Source organism: Lagopus muta, chromosome 16 (assembly GCF_023343835.1).
Source record: "Lagopus muta isolate bLagMut1 chromosome 16, bLagMut1 primary, whole genome shotgun sequence".
NCBI classification, from domain to species: domain Eukaryota; kingdom Metazoa; phylum Chordata; class Aves; order Galliformes; family Phasianidae; genus Lagopus; species Lagopus muta.
In genome coordinates this window covers 6,372,800-6,393,434 of record NC_064448.1, presented here as the reverse complement: position 1 = coordinate 6,393,434, position 20,635 = coordinate 6,372,800, and the positions used below count along the sequence as shown (strand labels likewise).

General features: G+C 43.0%; 1 protein-coding gene across 3 annotated transcripts in view; it reads left to right on the top strand.

Annotated features, from left to right (window-relative positions):
* CDH4 (cadherin 4) overlaps window positions 1–20,635 on the top strand; it is a 413,145-nt gene that overhangs the window by 327,344 nt on the left and 65,166 nt on the right. For all 3 annotated transcript variants that reach the window (XM_048962903.1, XM_048962902.1, XM_048962904.1), the window contains 2 exons: window positions 3,589–3,733; window positions 17,138–17,310. In XM_048962903.1, coding sequence (XP_048818860.1) covers window positions 3,589–3,733; window positions 17,138–17,310 — 318 coding nt within the window. The remainder of the gene's footprint in view (window positions 1–3,588; window positions 3,734–17,137; window positions 17,311–20,635) is intronic.

Here is a 20,635-nt window from a genome sequence, read left to right as displayed (position 1 = left end):
GCCCACTAAGACTCTGCATGCAGCCACCTTAAGTAACTGCACTCCCAAAGCCCTTTTTTCACTGGTGACAGAACTAGTGACTCCAAATGGCTTTCCTGATCCAGACAGCAGTTTCACATCAAGCTGCAGTTGGCTAGTCCTAGGGATAGTAAATCAGCATTTTGTTTTCCAACGCACTTTGCATTTTGTGTGTAAAAGCCATCAACAACATTGTCACGTCAGTAAGTCATCACTGCTTCTGGTATGCAAGTAATGTGCATTGTGGAGAAACTCAGAAGCAAGTCCTCAGCCAGTCCCAGACACCAGTGTGTGCCTTCAGAATGAGACCCATGACATCATGTCTGGGATGGCTGGAGCAGGACAGGTTAGTTGCAGTCTGAGAAGGAGTTATTTGCAGTGCAAGCAGACAAAAGAGATGAGTCAAAATTCAGGGATGCAGGAGCTAATTCCAATATTTTTAACTCAGTTCTAGTGAGTAATGCCAGCCATTTGTGTCACAACGCCCTAATTTGCACTTTTAATCACAATTAACAGCATACAAATTAGTCATGACATTGTATGCTCATTGCTTAGAGTCTCTGTCACTGATTGATAATGTATATTTGTATTAGTAGTATTAGTGCATAAGTAATACTCATATTTAACACAATTCACTGTGTTGACTTTGACTAACTACCTTCAGATACCACCAGCCTCCAGTGTAATCAATAATCATGATACTGAATCATTTGTATGCCAACAGCCATGTTTACACGGCAGACTGTCAGTGGAAAAACCGCAGAGACCTGTGGTGGCTGCTGCAGAATATGATAGCAACAATTGTCAGACTTTCAAACAGTATTTGTTAAGGAATATGGAGCCCACTCTTTGGTTGGTGCATGGTGGAAGTCCCTGCCCTTTCCAGTACTGGTTTTTCCAGCTCTAGGTGATGTCTGTGCCTGACTGAGGGCAGTCATCATCTTTTGTGCCTCGCCCACTGCCATTCACAATGAAGGAGCATTCACATGCATCTGCTTTCCATCCCATCCATCCTTCTTCTCCCAAAGCACCCACTGGGCACACCTGATCTGCTGAGAGCTGCGGTACACTCACGCTGTGCCTTGCACAAATGAGCCCTGTTTTCTCATCTGAAGAATGACTCCAGAACCAGAAAGCGTGGTTCTGTGGCTTGAGGATGTGGGATGAGCACAAGGAGTAGGGTTAGAGGGATGGGGAGAGGAGGACTTAAGGAAGGCAGTATCTGATCTCCCTTGGAGGTACAGTGAGTTTTCCAGTGGACAGACTGCCCCGTTGAGTCCATTTCCTTTAACTTCTTCTTCTGGGAGTGGTCTCTAATGAGGAACAATCTCTAATGAGGAAGAGCTCCCATTGAGCTGAGCTTAGATACAACGCTCTGTCTCAAGCATCTCTCGTCCCTCTGCTGCAGTAGACACAGACCAAAGAAGAAGAGCAGTGTTTTGTGAAAGGATACAGATATGTGACCACAAAGAACTGTTAAAAGGCTGTGCAGAGAGAAAACTCGTGGCAATATACAGGATAATGGCCATGTACCCAGGCACTGCCCACCTCCCATAGCTCAGCCCCATCCTGGCGCTGTGCTGGCTCACTGCAGGCAGGTGAGGATCCTCTGTCTCATTGAGTCTTCTTTCCACTGAGCGCAGGTAGCAGCACTCCAGTCATAGATATGTGTGCTCAGTGAGTGCAACAAGCAGAGAGACACGCATTGCTGAAAAATTCCTAACTCCTGGAGATTTCAAACAAAAGCTCTCAAATGTAATTAAAAATTTGCAGGGGGAAGTCAGATCTGAGGGGGAAGATATCAGTCTTGCTCTCTGCTTTATCTCTGAATGGAGCCATTTCCGCTCCTGGAAATACAGCAAGAAGCAGCCCAGTGCTGCCTCAGTTTGAAGATAATAACTTTAATTTTAGCTCCGAATTACTTTTTTTCAAAGGCAATCTGACCTTTGACTTGTAAAGTTATTGAATTGCTACATCTGACACGATGAAGGATAGCTCAACAGGTGGGAGTCAAAGCAGTTTATATTCAGGCAAGGAATGCAGATATTAAGACCTTTACAAATCGAGAAATACAAATGGTATATCCTGCATTGAAAGCAAAGTCAGACTTCTTCAGTCACTAAAGAAAAAGTGCTTCTTAACTTCCTTTAAAGAATGTTTTTCGTTCAGCCTATTTCATATGGCAGTTTGTTCTCTTTGCTTGATTAAATGTTAATCCAGTCTATCATAGCAGCATGCAGTTTCTTTTGTTAAGCTCTGGACTTCTGAACGCCACACATGAAGGAGAAAGTGGTGCCAATAACGAGCACAGGGAGAGCGAGAGCTGCAGCCAGCGCTAATACAATTAGTGTGTGTATTTGTCACGCTTCAGAGGAGGTGGAGACCTCTGTGCATGGGAGCTCCCATGCTGCAGCACCCAATGCCTGAAGTGGGGAGCACAGGCCCCATTGCTTGCCCATCACAAGGTGTTAGGGAAGAAGCACACAGTGTGCTCACCAGAGGTGGGTTTTAGGGTCCCCTGTCCACAAGTATTCAAGCAAGGAGGGGTGGCAAGGACTGCAGCACCGTGCTGCGGTACCTCCAGTGCCCACCTATGGGCTGCAGAGCTCTTTCTCTGCTTGTCTCCTTTTTCTGGAGGCTGAAGGCGAGATTCAGCGTGTGCACCATTTACAGTAGCCATCTGTTCCCTTGAATGAGCAAGCTATCCATTTTCTTCACCTGGTTACTGATTGTTCCAGTCTAATGTTGATTGCTTTGTTTTATTAATTACTCATTTTGACATGCTGTAGCTGTCCCTTTTGTTCAGAAAACAGATGCTCTTGTTTTCCAGCATTATTACTGATGGTTATTGCTAATAAGATAAAGCTGCAGTTCCACTTTAGCTGAGGACTTAACACTGTGGCTCCGGTTATTGTAATGCTTCACCACTGATATTTTAGTTAAGCCTGAGAAAATATTTCATCCTTAAGTGCCACGGGGGCCCCTAGCATTTGAAGGAAAGGGACTGTTCTTACGTCTTTTGGTACATAGAGCAATGGGGTTGGTTGATGTTGCTGCTCCTAGAGACTATGATTAAAGAAAGAATAAACAATACTAATGCCCTTCTGGAATCTCTCCACTTATTAATCCCTGTTATTGTGGGTATGAAAGGCTGCAGGTTCCCATAAGAAGCCTCTCAAGTCAATCTCATTTCCTCACTATGTTTGGAAATAAGCAAAATTTGCTCTTCAGATTGTCAGACTAGGTTCAGCACATCTTAAAAATTAGAACAGAGCGGTCTATTAGCAGTGAAGGGCATGGCATCACTGCACCAGCGTCTAAGTGTTTCCACTGACAATATTTTAAAATATTATTTCAATATTATGTTAAGCTTTGAAAAAGCATGCATGTCTAGAGTTCAGATGGAAACCACATCGCTGCTTTCTCCTGGAATTACTTTCCCACTCAGTTCAATTGTGAGAAAGTATTTATGAGGCAAAGTCAATTCTTTCTCTATGAGGCAAAGTGTGGTTTCTCATTCTGCAACAAATCCAATTGCTGATATTATGCTTTCATTCTGCTTATTCCCAGCTCCGGGCTCATGCAGTGGATATGAATGGAAACAAGGTGGAGAATCCTATTGACCTTTACATCTATGTGATTGATATGAATGACAACAGACCGGAGTTTATAAACCAAGTCTATAATGGATCTGTTGATGAAGGCTCTAAACCAGGTACAGTTTTAAAAAAAGTCTTAAAGTTATCACAAGCTTTCAAACATTAATCTTGCCTTGGTGGCTTCGCCTCCTCTTGAAATATGGGGAATGGAGGAGAGCTTTTCTTTTACTGGCTCTTTTGTTGAAGACTGATGGAGATGAGAACAATTCAGCTGATATCTATTTCTCCTGCTGCAGGAGAAAGTGCAAACTCGGGTTAGAGTTAGATCCTGGTAGTCCCTTCTTAGATGTGGATTTTACAAAAGCATCAGCTTTGGGAAGTAATGCTTTGTATTGCCTTTCTCATATGCTCATTGCAGGTATGCAGTGCCATTATTCCAGATACAAATACAGAAGGCAAATCCAACCTTTTCCTGACCCTATGACTGAAGTGTTAAATACCCAACTCCTTGCTGTTTAATCTAGTTGTTTACAAGCTCAGTATCATGGAACTGCTGTCTCATGTGGGACTTGATGCAGCCCTGTTGGTGGGAACCATAGAATCGCAATTGCTTGAGCTAGAAGGGATCTGTAAAGTTCACCTAGTCGTGCTCATGGGGTCCCTCTGAGATTGCCAAGTCTTCTGGCAATTCTGTGAGAATGGGGGAAAATTTGGAAAAATCAGCAGCAGATGTTCTGAAAAATGATGAGTGAAAAGTTAGCAAAAGTATAAGCTGTACACAGTGTGCGAGTGATGATTTTTATACAAATATGCTTTTATCTTTGGAAAATGCAGTTGTACGGATCATTAATGCCTCTTTTCCGTGATGCTGTCGAGCAGTTAAGTGCAGCAGAATATGCGGTTTCTGATGTGGTAACCAGGGTTGCTTTACCTTGTTGCTGAACGTAACTGGTATGGTACTGTCACCGGTACTTTTGTAAGTCACCTGAAATCAGATTGAGGCTTTTTCCAAGGTAAATGGAGGCTGAGCTGGGGGTTAGGCACCACATGGCTCTGTTTGGTGTCAGCAAACATCCGTCATGGCTCCTCCATTGCCGGAGGTGTCACTGAGAACTCTGCAGCGGCCGCTGCTTCTAACAAGGTGAATCGTAGCTGTGATCGATCGTCTTGCCATGCTGTGAGGCACAGGCTGTGATGGTGACACGTTCTGGGAACTATGTGTGACAGTACTTCTGAGGAACGGAGGGGTGCAGCGTCCTTATCAGTGTGCTTTGGGGTGAAGTGCAGGTGTTGATGCAAACCCTGCTCTTGCGAGGTGAGCAAGCAGTCCCCTGGCAGCTCGTTCTGACGCTGTCTTCCAGGAGGATTTCTCTTCCTTTCCTTTGAAGGCCACTTTGCAGCATATCAAGGTTGGAAGATTAATATATTTCCGTAGCGAGTCAAAATCCTTACATCTTACTCTAGGACAAATCAATATTCAAAGTGTTCCCAGATGTTTTAACTAGCTGTGCTCATTTGTGTGAAGGAAGCGGCAAATTGCATCCTCTTCTTGTTTGAAATCCAGATAAGCCTTTGAGCTATTAAATCAGAATAGGATACCTTTGCCTACAAAATGGTTGTGCCTCTGCTTCCAGCAGTGATTGTGGTGTTCTGTATCCCAGACTGGAGTGTTTGCCTTTAAGGCAGGTAGGTAGAAAGCAATCTGTTTTTATTCAAAAGCAATTACATTTGTCTTTGATGTATTTGTTTTTTCCTCCCCTTTCCCATTTAATCGGTATTCTTTTAAAGGTTTATATTAGTATTGAATTTCTGTTCCTTGCTTTTATAAATCCACCTGGGAATTCGGGTATCCGAGGTCTTCATTCCATGTACCTGGCAATAAACATGATGTTATGTCTTTGAGAAAATGACAGAGAGGTTAGATACTGTCTGTGGAAGTCTGCATGCTCCTCATTTACCTCAAATATATGTATCCCTGTTCTGTGCAGACACAAGTCTAAGCAATATATTTTGCTAAACATAGATCTTGGAGAGATTTGGAAGCTTCTTTATAGTTCAAGTTGATTCAGAATATTATAACAACTAAGGAGGTTCAACAGCAGCCTTTGGAAAGGAAAAACAGGGAGCCAGAATTTGTGGACATGGCTGACAAATGAAAGACACTGGATACTCTTAGAGCTAACAGCAAAACTTGTTCAATACTGATTCAGCAGTAAGTTACATATGCCTCTATATATATGTATATGTGAGTATATCCATGTATAAAGTGGAGATCTGCTTCAAGCAAACCAAAAAATCTTATTATATGATGTAGGAGTTCAGCATTCATTTTCCACTATTTATTGGTATTGAACTGTGCCTGAGGACTGAAAATGCTTCCCTGGACATCCTGTGCGACTGTTATTTCTCACATCCTCCATATGCCCATTTATAATGGCTGTGATTAAAAATGCAGCTTTCCTCAATTGCCGTAGTATCTGTAATGTTCTTAATAAATTTGAGCACCTTTTATGAGAAAAGTAAATGTAATGTTACTATCCCAAACAAACGCTGACTCTGTGGGCAGCTAGTGTGAGCAGCCTGTGTCTGCTTGAAGTCAGTAGGAATTTTGCCCAGATTTTTAAAAAAAGGAAATGGGACATATGGAGCTCGAACTCTACCCATGAACATTTCCCAGAGCAAGACCATCACAGATAAGCTGTTGAGCACAGACTGAGCAGGGCACGGTGACCTTGAGCTGGAGGGAAAGCCCCAGCAAGGCTGCTTGGCAGGGTCAATGGAGCCCATCGCATTTAAGGGGAAGAGAGGCCCTGCGGTGCCATCATGGGGCGAAGCAACAGCATCTGGCATAGGGTCCTGTGGGCAGAACAGTGCCTCCAGAGGATGCTGCAGCCTGGTCCCCTTGCGCAGCTGGGATGTGGAGAGCTGGAGGAGAGCATCCTGCCTGTGGGATGGCTACAAAGCATGCCTGGCTATTGCAGGGCTGGGAGGGTGGCCAAGTAAGGTGTAAGACGTAAGACTGCTCTCTCTGCATTGAATAAGGCAAAAGGAGGTAGTGTGAACCAAGAAAATGGGAATGCAGGAAGGATGGTGCATTCCAGCCTGTGGAGTGGTGCTGCTGGGCACTTTGCTTCCCATGGAAGGAGCAGGTTTGTTTTAGACTACGAGACAAACAGCCTTCACAAGGGACTGTCCGAGAGCTGCAGTGCTGGCAGCAGTGTGGAGTTCTGGGGCAGCAGCAGGGCTTGTGACCCAGCGCTGCTCAGCTCTCAGCCTCCCGAGCTCCCAGGAGCTCTGCAGCATGCGAGTCACCTTGAAGCAACCCTTGACAGGAATAGAAAAGAAATCATCAAGGATTATTAATTATAATAGGTTGTTGGTGCTGGTTAAGATTATAATAACTTAATTGAAGTAGTGTCTGACACCAGAGCACAGTGCTCTCAATAAAAAATTCTCCGTAGTGTGAATGCATGCGTTGCAGCCTGCTCTATGTAAATCCTTCAGTGTGTGCTGGCTCTTAAACTGCATTGCATTTCTTTTTCCTTTTTTGATACTCTCTGAAACATGTTAATGTATTTCTGGTTTATCTTGCCTAAGGTCATGCAGCTGGACAGCTTAAATGTGTAAATGTGGGCTCTTCCAGAAATGCAAAGCAGGAATAGCAACGCTAAAGGATTCTCTTTTTCACATGACCATCTTTCTTCCTTTCTCTCTTTCCCCCACAAGTTGTTTTGATTTAACGAGCCACTGTTTGAAAGTGTATCTTAAAAGGCCATGTTTTACTCATATTGAATAATGTTCTGCCTCTTTGAACTTTGCCTATATATGAAGAACACAGCCAAGTTTTAAAAATGCAGCTGCAAGCTAGAGCTGAAATCCCCCTGGTCCCTCTGGCAGCCTTAATCAGCAAAGTTCTCCCGGAGCTACCCAAGCTGCCTTTCAAGCACTGATAAAGCGAGACGGCTCACACAGCTTGGGTTCCTGCTGCCCTTTCAAAGCCCATGGCTCTGCACAGGTTTGGGGTGGGTTTTTCCCTCTGTTCAACCCCAATTACTGCCTGCCAGGAGCCCCGTGCTGTAGCAATACGCCCAGCCCTCAGCCTCCCAGGGGTGTCCCAGAGAAGAGGAGTGATGCTTTACAACAGTTTGGTTTCAGAGTGATTTAGTATGGGAGTGTTTAACTTTTAGAGTGGGAAAAAAAAGAAAAAAAAAAAAAGGAATTTAGTCACAAAACAAAAATGTGGAGAAAAATTACTTTGGTCGCTGCAGAAGCTCAGTTTTAATACAGCCAACACAAAAAGTACGTTATGGTGGGGTGGGGATGTCTTACTTTAGTGAAGTATTCGGTTCTGAAAAGGTCAATGTGAAATGGTCTGCAATGACTCAAATGCTTTGCTCTGGGTTGTATCTATTTTGTTTTAACAGAGAGATTGTCAAAAATTAACGCATCTCTCCAAAACCATTTGTTCCTGTCAGATTGGCCTTTTCCATTCCCATTCATCCTTTCCAGTTCACTGACTCCATAGATGCATCTCGGTCCCTTCCAAGTCAGTAGCACAAGTCCAAGCTGTAGTTTTGGCCAACTCTTTCTATCTTATGGTTTTGTGTGGGCAGGATGGTTTATTCTGGTGATGTGAATGTATGTTAAAAATGGACAGTCTCCCAAAATAAAGGGAAATCAGTATTTCCAACATCAAAATATGTTGTAATTTGAAATTTTCCCGTCTGCTCTTGATTTCATGGGACTCTGACACAGTAATTGTTGATAATGTGCCATGTGAAAAATGAAATCGCTGGGAGCCAAATCTATATGTGGCAAATTACGTTTAAGGTATCTCATAAAAATAAGCAGTATATTTAAAAACAAAACAAAACAAAACAGGATTTTAGAAGTCGATTATTCTATTAGTGTCCCAGTTTGTTTATTTTATATCTATGCTAGCAGAGATTCCCTTAGAGATTAACACCATGGGCTAATGCACAGATGGGGCCAGAAACTTGAAAGTCATCTGAATATTAAGAATTTAAATCTTTAGCCTCAGTGATTTGAACAGAAAGCCAATTATGAGGCTGAATTAGCTTTCAAATTAAACTGCAATTTAAAGCTTGTGAAATTAATCTTTTAAAGCATAAAGTTGCACGTGTGTATATATATATTCATGCGAAGAATCTGGATTCTACATCTGTAGCTCCCTCCTCTTTCCCATCCTGATAATTAGAACAGAGGCACGGGGTGTCCTGCAGGTTGTTTCCAGTGAAAAACCAGGGCGGGTGCTGCTGGGTGGTGTGGGAGGAAAGGAAAGCATCGGTGCCTGAGATCAGAGAGGCAGCTTTGGTTTTAGAAATGAATGCGGCAGCGAGTGAAGACCCCTTTCTTCTATTGTGCATCATTACAGCAACGTCACTGTGCTGCCTGTCTTTATAATGTTTAGTATTCTTTTACCAGCACGGAGGTAGGTGTTGGTACGCTGAGCTGAGGACAGCTCAGGCTGAGCAAAGCACCTGGGTATGTTTGCAGAGCGCTGCCAGCTGTGGGCATCGCACAGGGCCAGGTGCGTTTTCCTGCTGATGTCACTAAAAGCTAGAAATAATGCAAATGCCATATACTAGAGAGACCATGTGCAGAAAAACGTTTTAAGTGCCAGAGTTTCTTCAAATCTTCCCAGAGCTCCTCACAGTTCGGGTGCATCACTTCTGGGCTCATCACCCAAGTATACGCATCAGTGCAGTGCCGCTCCGTGCTGTGCTAGTCTGGTCCTTGCATTTCATGTGCAATTATAAACACACCTTTGTCCAGCCCAGCTCTTTTCTCTCACAGATTGCACGTGAAGTTGGGATATGCAATATTCTTTTTTTAAGTTCTTTTGCTCAGCCAAGCACAATTTTGAGAGATTGTTTTTCTGCACACACGCCGTGGTGCTTCCCATTTTGTTTCGAGGTGAGTGGTTATGAAATCTGTGCTCTTCTTAATTTCCTTTTCAGAAGTATCTAGTCCCAATAGCAAGGAAGTGAATTACAGGGATGTAAGTGAGAATAAAACGCCGGTGGTTTTACCCTCCAGAAAAGATGGCCGGGTTGATATAAGGAAAAGTGGAAATCACGTTCTGAGGCCACTCCTGAAGAGAGTTACAACACTGTAGGAGTTCACTCTCCGCTACTTTTTAATCAGCAGTTGCAAATAATACGGTGTTATATGCATACTCTGTATTTATTTTATTTCCTAATATAGAATCACAGAATGGTTGGAATTGGAGGGGCCCCTTAAAGCGCAACCTCCCTGCAATGAACAGGGACACCTACAGCAGTCAATCAGCTGCTCAGAGCCCCATCCAGCAATATATATATTACCACAAAGCAAGTGATCTACAGATGCACTTAATACAAGAGAACAGGAACAAGAATTACAAGTGATCAGGAATTGCAAGAGGCAAAGCCGTTCAGCCTGTGATAATACCAAAACACAGTTCCAGTGCTTTAAGTGTTCAGGTGTCTGGGAGTGCAGGTGCAGATGTACCTGTACACTGTTCTTCCTTTCAGTGTGTTGAACACAAGTGTAGTTTCCACCAGTCTGTGAACATTCACCACAGCTGGCCTGTTGAGGAACTGTGTTAGGAGTCTGCACAGCTCTTACTCTCAGTCAGGGCTGAACTCAAGCCTTGTGTCAAGTCCACTTGCCTGTGCTTTTGGCTGGGCATGCGACCCAGCCCAGCTTGCTGCCGCTGGTCAGAATATCTCATCCCAAGTTGTGCTTGCTCCATTTTTTTAATATGCCTGTTGGAATGGAGAGGGTTCTGCAGAGGCTCGGCTGAGCAGAGGTTCATCCATTTATGCAATCAGAGCAGTTTGCTCAGAGGCTCAGTGTGTTTTCCATGAAGGTTTGCTTCTGTTACTCTCTGCAGTGCACGGGGTCTCGCTGTGCTGCAGTGCAGGAGCTGTTTGCCAATCTGGCCGTGCCCGTGTGCACTGCATTTGGTGCATCTCTCCATTGTCTCTCTGGAGATATTTGCTTTCTTTTTAATAATAAGAAGGTTTTACTGGGTGACAGCAGATGCTTCAGCTCGCTCAGCCATCTCTGCAGCCCCTCTTGCTCTCTTTACTCTCATTAGGCCAACTCTTGAATTGTTTGAGGCTGAGGATCTGATGTCTCCACTAATTAGGAAGTGGCATCCTTTATGAATTAGGTTAGCTGCTTGAAAGGTCAAAAATTGCCAGTGATTACAAAAATAATGGTGGAAGAGAATGACAGCAGCATCCGTTGTGACTGAAGAAATATCATTTAAAAGGAAAGTGCTGTTTCTATTTAGTTTTCCATCCAGAGTGTGTGGGATGCAGTTTAATTTAAGTATATTTGCAATTTATTATATCTGCAGTAGAGTTTCAGGCACATGTCATCTTGATGTCTTGCATACATCTCACACATTCCTATTTACCTATATATGACTCCACTGAGCACCTTTGATGAGTCAGCTCCTCATTTTTCACTCGAAGCCTTTAACAATAAATATGTGAAAGTGCTTCAAATCACCTATTGAACACATTTGTTCTCACTTGAGGATGCAGGTTTGTTTGCTGAGACGTTTTATTCTTTGACACTACAGCAGTTCTCCAAATGCTGCTCTAAAATCCATTCTTATGACAAGGAAAATTCTGCCCTGAGGAGCTCTGTGCTGTACTGGATAGAGCGCTGCTGGTCCCAAGATGCATGCCTGGAGGCAGTGTCTGTCCTTCATTGAGAAGGGAAGAGCCTCATCTGTTGGTTTGTTGTGTGGGGTTTTTTTTTCAGTTAAAAATACAAATTGCACGGGGGCACTTAGGCCTGCTTATAAGTAAGAAAATAACACTTCATGTTGGGAAGCCGTGTGTAAGTTTTTGTGTGTAGCTCTGTGCTTAGATGACTTGCTCAGGATCCCGTAGCCCTGCTCACCACTTTGGTGCTGCGGTGTCTTAACATGCGTGGAGTCATGCAATGGGTGAAGTGCTCCCATTGTGAGCAGTGCCACAAGATCCCATCCTCAGTGGGGGAGGAAGCAGTGCCAGGAAATTCTTTTGAATTGAAAACTGCATTTTTAGAAGTGCTGTAAATTTTACACTACTGTTCGGTACTTAATTTTCCTATCAACAATTACCATCTTCTTGCTGTCTGGCATAGGATGCAGAGCATTCACTAAGTAAGCTTTCTGATACAGGAAAAAAAAATTAGGAGGAAGGGGAGGTTTCCATTAGTACAAAGCCATTATTAACTTGGGTTAATGAAGATCTAATGTAATATGGCCATCACCACATGTCTGCACATAATGATTCAATCCTTTTCTATGGGGGAATGATTAAATTAAGTATCTTGTAGGTCAGAATTAGACTGAGAAGGTTAACTAACCTTGAATGATTCTGCAACCATTTACCAGCCATTAAAAACATAAATTGTAAGATAAAGCTCAACAGAGAATCAGCGTTATCAGTAAAACAAATGGATGAATTTTTAGCTTTTCTGTTTATATCACAGGAGTAGACAGAGAGGATTATGTATTTTTATAGTAGCATGTAGTATAAAGGGTGAAGTGAAAGAGTTTTTTGTCTTTTTTCTATTTGGATTCCTGGTAAGTGCCCATTAGCTCTTTCTTTTAACATGCATTAAATCTAACTAATGGATATCAAACCAGCTTAGAAAAATGGTAATTACAAAGCAGTTGTAACAAAGACTTTGGAAGCACAACTGCGCTGAGACATTGTCTGAATGCCTTAAAACCATGAAAGCCCCGACTTTATGGAGAAATGCAGTTGTGTGGATGGGAGAGCAGAGATTGCAAGCACAGTGATGGGAATGAGCAGATTTTGGCATGCTTTGGGAGCAGAAACAATCACCCTGACTCTCAGATTCCAGAGTGATTCTGGGGAGACATTTGTTTACGACTGCATTGCTCATATAGATACAGGGCAGCTACCTTCCTTGTTTTCTTCCTTTTTTTTTAACTTACAAACACACAGAGATCAAATGAGATACAGTGAACATAAAATCCTTTTTTAGTCTTTTACAAGCAGATGCAATTAATTTTAAGATCGATAAAACTGAAGATACTGGTAAAAACGATCTGTTTGCTTCCATCACCCTGCATTCTGCAAGGTATTATTTTGCCTACCCCGTAGAAAGCTTGATTAATCTAATGGGAATATTTTCCATTATGGGTGCTTTCAAGCATCTCTCTTGTTTCTTGTCTGTTGTTAGACTGAAACAAAAGTATCTCATTTGAAAAAATAATATCTGGAGATGGCAGTCTCTGGGAAATAAAAGTGAATGTGTTGTGAAGTTCAGATTCTTGGGATCTTGCATTTTGTTGATAGATCTCCTTCATCGTGCCATACATTAATTTTAACTCAGGTGATATATGAACTTGGCACATTAGTTAATGAAAACCTAATGCACAGTAATCTTGTCATCACTAGCTGTGCATGATAATTCAATCTGCTCCTCAGAAGAGCTGTTCAACATGCAACAAATTTGATTTAATAGTGACATGATGTACTAGGTTAGATATTTCATTTAACATACCATGCACCTGATCTGATGAGAAATGCTTCCCTTTCAACAGGTTATCTACCTGAGTTAGCAGGCCAGGTGTGGGGGTTAATGCAGTTACATCAAACACCGTCTGGACTGGGTGTTTGTTATTTGATACACAGCACAGACTTGGGCACATTCCTGAGTTTTGGCACTTCATGCATTCATTTAATGTTGTCAGCTTGCTTGTAGGGAGGATGTAAGCATGTCTGCTCCTTCAGAGCCAAAATTAAAGCTGATAATTCTTCCACACACTGGAGGCATGAAGACCCTCTCTCCCCATTTGTACAGCTCTCTTTTGGCTCCATCACCACAGGTCAATGTTCACTAGGGCCTGAAAGGGCTGATGCACTGTCCCTGGTTTGTGGGAACTGCTGCCAGTCTCTACTTGGGCAGGGTATTTAAAGGCTATGTGGTTAATGCTTTGATTTCTGCAAATGCACGCTCACACTCTACAGCTGGATCAAGCAGTCTGTACATTGCTTAGGATTTTTTTCATTTAAATCCTAACAATCTGAGCCTCAGTTCTCCAGTGTGTAGGAAATGTACGGTCTGCCACTGTTCGTTTGCCTCATTTGTGCAGTAATAGAGGCTGTCTATGAGAGTGTATTTCCTTTATTTTAATATAAAGTATATGAAGATATATCTCCATGCATAGGATATAGAAACACGTCATTATTTACTATAGAGTGGGTAAATCATCACCAACCACCTTACTGTAGTGGGAGACTTTTTATGGCACCCAGAAGATGTTTGGCACTGTAGCAGTATATATCAGCAGCACTCTGCTGAATATTCTTGTACACAGATATATGTTTATGCCACTCACTGCGGCACGGCAGTACGTAAAGGATACATTTTACTTAAAGACAGAGCAAATGCACAGAAGTCTGAGCAGGATGTTGGTGGTGAGCGCAGGTCGGAGCAGCTGGCCCCCTGGGAACACTGCTTGGGAATGGCTCTCTGCAAAGGCATGAGGAGATACCATCAGGCTGCTGCCCTTAGGTCAGCACAGCCAGGTGGGAAATGCCTGCGTGCAGGAACCTGAATGGATGGATCAACTCTTCCCAGCCGCCACACAGTCTGCAGAAAGAAAGGAGTCAATTGCAACTGGTTTCCAGCAGACTGTGGCCAGACAACTCGCCCCGGGGGGCAGCGGAGAGCTGGGGAAGGAAGAGCTGCTATATTTCCATCATGTGCTGCAGAGTGCTGCAGCCATGCAGGGCCCTTTGCAGAGGATGCTTTATTAAGTTACAAGTTAGTAATTAATGCCAAGTTCCTCTCTTTATTTTCTCTGTGGTTGAGTTTCATAAGGGAAATTAAAGAAATGAGATGGAGAGGAAGCAGATTGCCACTTGAAATACAGCTCCCGGGTGCTCCGCTCATGACTTTAGAGACATTTGTCCAGTCTCTTCTCCCTTTATGGAGATGTAGGTCAAATGCTGCTGAAAGACTCATTTGTTTTGGAGCAGATGTGCTCGATCCAGTGGTCAAAATGCAGCATGGCAGAAAAGGTCAGGGAAAGAGTGAAGGACACCCAATGTGTGTACGTGTGCCTCATTCGTAGCAGAGCTACCATCAGGTCACCCCATGTCCACCACCGCTGCACCCCCTCTGCCAGGCTGGGAACCCACCACCTCCCTCATGTCCTGGTTTGTTTTGGAAACTGCGGTGCAGACTGAGAGATCCTTCCAGAGCAATGGGGTGTATTCAACTGAACCCCCAAAAAACCAATAACTTTTCTTTCTGAGCTGCACTAGAACAGAATCACAAAATACCACCTGTTGTCTGGAGTACATCCCAAGACTGCCTATGTCCTAAAATAGACTGTGTTTTCCTCTTCCACTTCTGCTTTCATTAGCCCCAGGTTTTGACATTCTGTTCAGAGATATTTTCTGTATAGAATGCATTAAGATAACATAGATCTCAAATCAAACATCTCTTCATTCAGCATATTTCCTATTTAAATTTCTCCTGTACATTTCGCCTGTACCTATCTAAGGAATGGCTTTTTTATTTGTATCAGTTGGCTCATGATAACTGGTTTTGCAAAAGAGCAAAAGAAAAGAATGCTTGAAGAGAAGGGAGAAAAGAGAAAATCCTTTGCTTGCGCAGCCTTGTTTCAATTCAGTGTTCCTTCCGTCTCCCTAAGTTTGTTGATTGGGATAATATTAAAGATGTTGAATAGTTTGTTTTCATTTCACGAATGTGAATCAGGATTAGTGCAGAAAGATAGAATGTATTCATCATTAGAATTTGCCTTACACATTCATTTATTTTTTCATCTATAATTCTTATTGAACTAAAAAAACTCTCAGGGATATGTATTACCACAGAGAACAAAAAGAGCCCTGATAGAGCCGGATGGAAAAAGTTCAGCAAAGAATTTTCCACATTGCTAAAACACAAACTTAGGAAGCCACTTCTTGCTAATGCTGAAAAGGGTTGTTTTCCCAGACTGGGGGAAGATGCTGGGAGGTTACTCGCATGCTGAATGTCTTCAGGACACTTGACTAGGCTACAGATTCAAGTGTGCTGCAGCCATTGATTGGAGCTGCTGATTTACACCATGGGGTAGCTCTTTCAATTCTCTTGCAAACAGATACAAGCTCCCTAGCTCTTTGGGCTCTCCCTGAGCTGGAAACTGGTTAATTTTGTGACCAAGCTGGGCTCGTTAGATCAGACATGATGCGATACTGATGTAGCTGTACAGCCTCCAGTTTGCCAGCGGCTCACGTCTATCAGAGCTGAAAGAGGCTGAAAGAGCTCGGCTTGTTGTTGCAAAACACATAGCTGTGTCTTGAGCCCAAGTTCTTGTTGGGACAACTTTGCATCTCCTCGAGTTTGACATGCTCATAACATGTCGCATCCCATTTAGGGCTCTCAAATGAGCAGTGCTCACGTGGCAAATTCCTTCTCTCCATTGATGCTGTTTGTTTCTGATGGTCATTAAACAAGGCTATGTCTGGTTTCTCTGTCTCTCTTTGCCTCCCACTCCTCCTCTCCGGGTCTCGTATGTTAGATTCATACACTGTTGCAGATTGCTTTTTGCAAGCAGCATGCATCTGCCCTTTCAGTCTTTCTCTCCAACCAATATAACAAGTGTAAAGCTGGGCCCTATGAGCTCTGGGGGGTCACAGGACCATGCAGCTGCAGGAGTCCATCCAATCAAGTAACATCTTTTACCCTCATAATTACAATTTCCCACTTTAACAAAACACCCTGCTGTCAAACTCCAGTGATAATGAGTCTGTCAGTGCATCAGCGCACTCCCAACTGTATCTAGAAAGTAGGGATGATTTTTTTTTTTTGCAAAGCAAATGAAGACACTGATGATTAGCAAGAAACAAACCAATGATTCAATACATCACTGGCCACACATACCAAATCATTGATTTTCCATCCTGCTGGGCAGCAGCTGTTCCATTTGCTCAGCAGAAATGGTTTTTTTTCTCTGGAAGGAGGTAGAAGGATGGATGTTTCTCCCAAACAGGAGGCAGCAGAAGGTTGTTTGCTGCACTGGGCCTATTGGTGGGGTCCTGTACGTTGATGGGGTCCTTCTGAAGCTGCTGAGAACTCTAACAGGCTTTCTACTCTGGAAATACTTTTGAATGCCTGTGAATGCAATGATTGGTAGATGGAAAAAAAATCTCCTAGGAGAATCTATGTGAAATTGCAGGACAAAAAAAAAATGCTGCCCTAAGACTCACAATCACTGAAAGAATTAGAAGTTAATCATTGATATCCCCATGTACCTTCTTTCTGTATATCAGCTACGTGTAATCAGTCTCCTTGCAGATCATCTAGTCTCAGCGCTGTTGCTATTTTCGTATCCCTCACCTTGTCTAGACTGAAATGGGACGTGGTCTCCCTGCATTTCTGAGTAAAACGCACACCCCTGAGTCTATGGGACTGCAATCTGCTGTGCAACGAGATAATCCTGACATTTTGTCTTCTCTTGTTCCAAGGTACCTACGTGATGACAGTGACTGCGAATGACGCTGATGACAGCACCACGGCGAACGGGATGGTAAGATACCGAATCGTGACTCAGACCCCCCAGAGCCCATCGCAGAACATGTTCACCATTAACAGCGAGACAGGAGATATCGTCACCGTGGCTGCTGGCCTCGACAGGGAGGTGAGTTTGAACACCGCCACACCGAGTTCCCAGTTGTATCTTGAATTCAAACCCTACAGAAGTTGGAGTTGCAGTGTGGAGTTCATGGTCTTTGCTTCTGCAGTGACTGTGGTGCGTGGTGGCTTTGGTTGTCTTAATCCATAGTGGTGGTCAATGAAACTCTGGGAGAATCTTCCAACTCAGGGTCTGGTATTTACCTTGTGTAACAGTGCACAACTCAAAGATGTAGAAAATCCAGAAGGAACAGGGAGATGAATAAATTGGCATTTATCCTCCTTCTGTCATGGAAAAGATAAAGTGGTATATGTCTATAGCCCTTTCTAGACCTATCTTGCTTAACTCTCTGTATATTATCTTTGGAAGCAGTTACACAGCCTGTATTCCACACACTTGGCATGTTTCATGATGGCATTCTTGTATCATTTCCAGATTAGGAAAATGTCTTCTGGTGTGTGTTATCAACCTTGTGATTTTGGTTTTGTGTGCAACTCTGTTTTTAATACCTCATCTTCTTGGCATTTTACAAGGTACGGCTTCTCCAAATATAGAAAAAATATCATTTCAAAGGACAGAAACATGCTCTGTTAGTATGAGCTATGTAGTATGATTCTTATAGCTCTGCCTTCTTTGATTCTGAGCATAACTCAAGGAGAAAGCATTGAATATTAAACATTTAACAAAAATCAGCATAGCATCAGTGGTGGGTTGGAGTGACCATGAAGGAGGAGGCAGCAGTCTGTGGGTGTGAAGTGAAGGGAGAACTTAAATTCTGCCTTTTTTTCCCACTTGGATTGTATGCTTTCTGGACCTGTCCACCACAACTGGGAGGTTTTTTTTTTGGTCAACTTGTAAGTGATAGGAGGGTCATTTGTTCATTGAAGGGATCGCCACTGATAGTATGCTGATGCAGCCAATGTAGCCTTGTGTAGCCTTCAGCTCAGGTGTTTGAGTTTAGGCAGTCCCCACAGACAAGAAGTCTGTCAAAATCCATTTTTTTTGAGAGTGTCGGGTGCATTTCTGAGAGAAGGGATCAGAAATTGGGTTAGTTCTTCCATTCTCTCCTTTCCTCTCTCACAAGTGATGGCAGGGACTGAGTGAGTGAACAAGGGTGCCCTGCTGCTGACACCAGCCCGGGGAGATGACACCCTCCAGCACATTGGGCATTTATTTCCTGCCAGATCAGCCCCATCAACCCTACTGCAGTGCTGTGACAGGTGATGGCTGTTGTGCATTGCTGTGCACATCATTAATGTTGTGTAAATAAGCGTTCATCAGCATTCAGTGAACAATCTTCACAAACTTCACTTACATCAGCACAGAGAACTCAATGACTCGTGCCTCTTTCCTTGGCTGCTTAGGGTTGCTTTGTGGCTTCGGGGGTGCATGAAGGGTACAGAGCAATGGGGGTGGCCCTCGAGAAGACAGCAGCAGGAGACCCAGAGGAAGAATCTGAGTTCTGGCAGAAAAACGACTGTATGGGAATGACAGAACATTTATTGTCCCCCTGACATCAGCAGGGGCAAGCACTTTAATGTAGGGCTTTACAGATAAAGAAAGGTCGTAGGTTTATATTAATTTTAGAGACATGGATTGTGATAGCAGGTTGAGAGGTTTTAATCTCAGGAAATCAGCTGGAAAAAAGAGGCAGGTGATAAATAGGGGAAAGGGTAAGCCACAACGATGATATTTTTTCAGATTTATCTCCTTGCATCTGAAAGATATTAAAACTTACAAGGCAACCGTATGCTTCATGTTCGTCCCCTGTTGCATCAGGTCTGGGAAATGACAACAAGGTGGCACTTTGTGTATGGAAATCTGGTGCTGAGCATCCCACAGCTGATAGCAGGGTGAGCAAGGGACAGTGGGAACGAGTAGAACAAGCTGCTGTGGGCACAGTCCTGGGGCTGCCCTGCAGCTATGGGGCATGCTCGTTCCCAGTGCTCTCTGCTGCCTTTCAGGCTTACATCTGGAATCAACGGAAGGTTTCTATTTTATTAACATAAAATTATATTAGGTCTAAATTGAAAAATGTGTCTAAGATCTCCCATGACTGTATCGCAGATTGTTTTTTTGTTTTTGTTTGTTTTTCCTCAAATCTTGAGCAAGCTATTAGGAGTAAATTTGGTTTAGCTACTGACATTTTCTTGTTATTAGGAAAAGGAGCCGAAGAGCGGTATTTGGAATGCAGCTTTGTGTAAATTAAAATGTTAACAAATCTGACCTATTCAGCTGAAACTACTACAGCCAAGATAAATTCCCTGGATACCAGTTGTTTCTCCAAATGCTTATTGACACGTTTATCAGGGCCTCTAACACTGTTATTTTAAGCTGTGTTGAAAGACAACCAAGTTTGCAGTCTCAGTCCAATCCTTCCACTTTGCTACTGCAGTGCAGAGGTGCCTTGAAGCAGATGTGAAAGTAACTGTCAGAGCTGTGTGCTTTCGGAGGAACAGCTCCATATTCCAGATCCAACCTTTGTTTTTCAAAAGGGAGAAAGGTTGCTTCAAAGCTGGTGTTTCTAGCTCAGCATCTCTTCTGTGTGCTCTCTAGCCTAGTGCTCTCAGCATCTCCACTTAGGGATTTGTTATTTATTGGTTTCTTCCATTATGTTCAATTCAGGAAATGTCCAAGAGGCTGGACTGAGCTTTCTGTCTTGCTTTGTGTTGTGAGACGTGTTTCTGTTAACCTACAAGAATCCTACTTAAAGACAAATTCGTGTTGTTTACTGCTGTTTCTAAACCCTCATTTCCACAAACCAAGGGAGGAAATTAAAAACTCAGCCTCTAAAATTGTGCTGATCCCTCTAAATGTGTCTGACATGCAGTATAGCTGAGGTATTAAAATATTGATGGCTTTAAATTTATCTTACCTGGTTCCCATTCATCTGAATGTAAATACGGTTACAGTGCTCTGTGTCCATCCGCTCATTACCACTGAATGGATCCCCAAGGAAGATAAAGATAATTGGACTGCACTTCATAAAAATTATTAAAGGAGGACAGGTTGGCAATAGTCTCATTTAAGCTCCCGGATACCTGAGGGTGAAAAATGCCAAAGGTGGAACAAAGAAACATCTACCTCTGAACTAATAGGGAAAATGATAGGGATTTAGTGTATGCCAGAGGTTCAAATGTACATTCAAGCAACCGGGCTGAGATGAGAATGTTAAAAGCAGATACTTGCTCGAATACAGGAAATGTCAAGAAAATGTATTACATTTGTAGCTGATTTAGGAAACGTAGGGGGGAAAGATGAAATCATGATTGGAGTACAAAATTAAAAGGGATGGCTGTGAACATAGGAGATGAACAGGTTGTAACAAAGT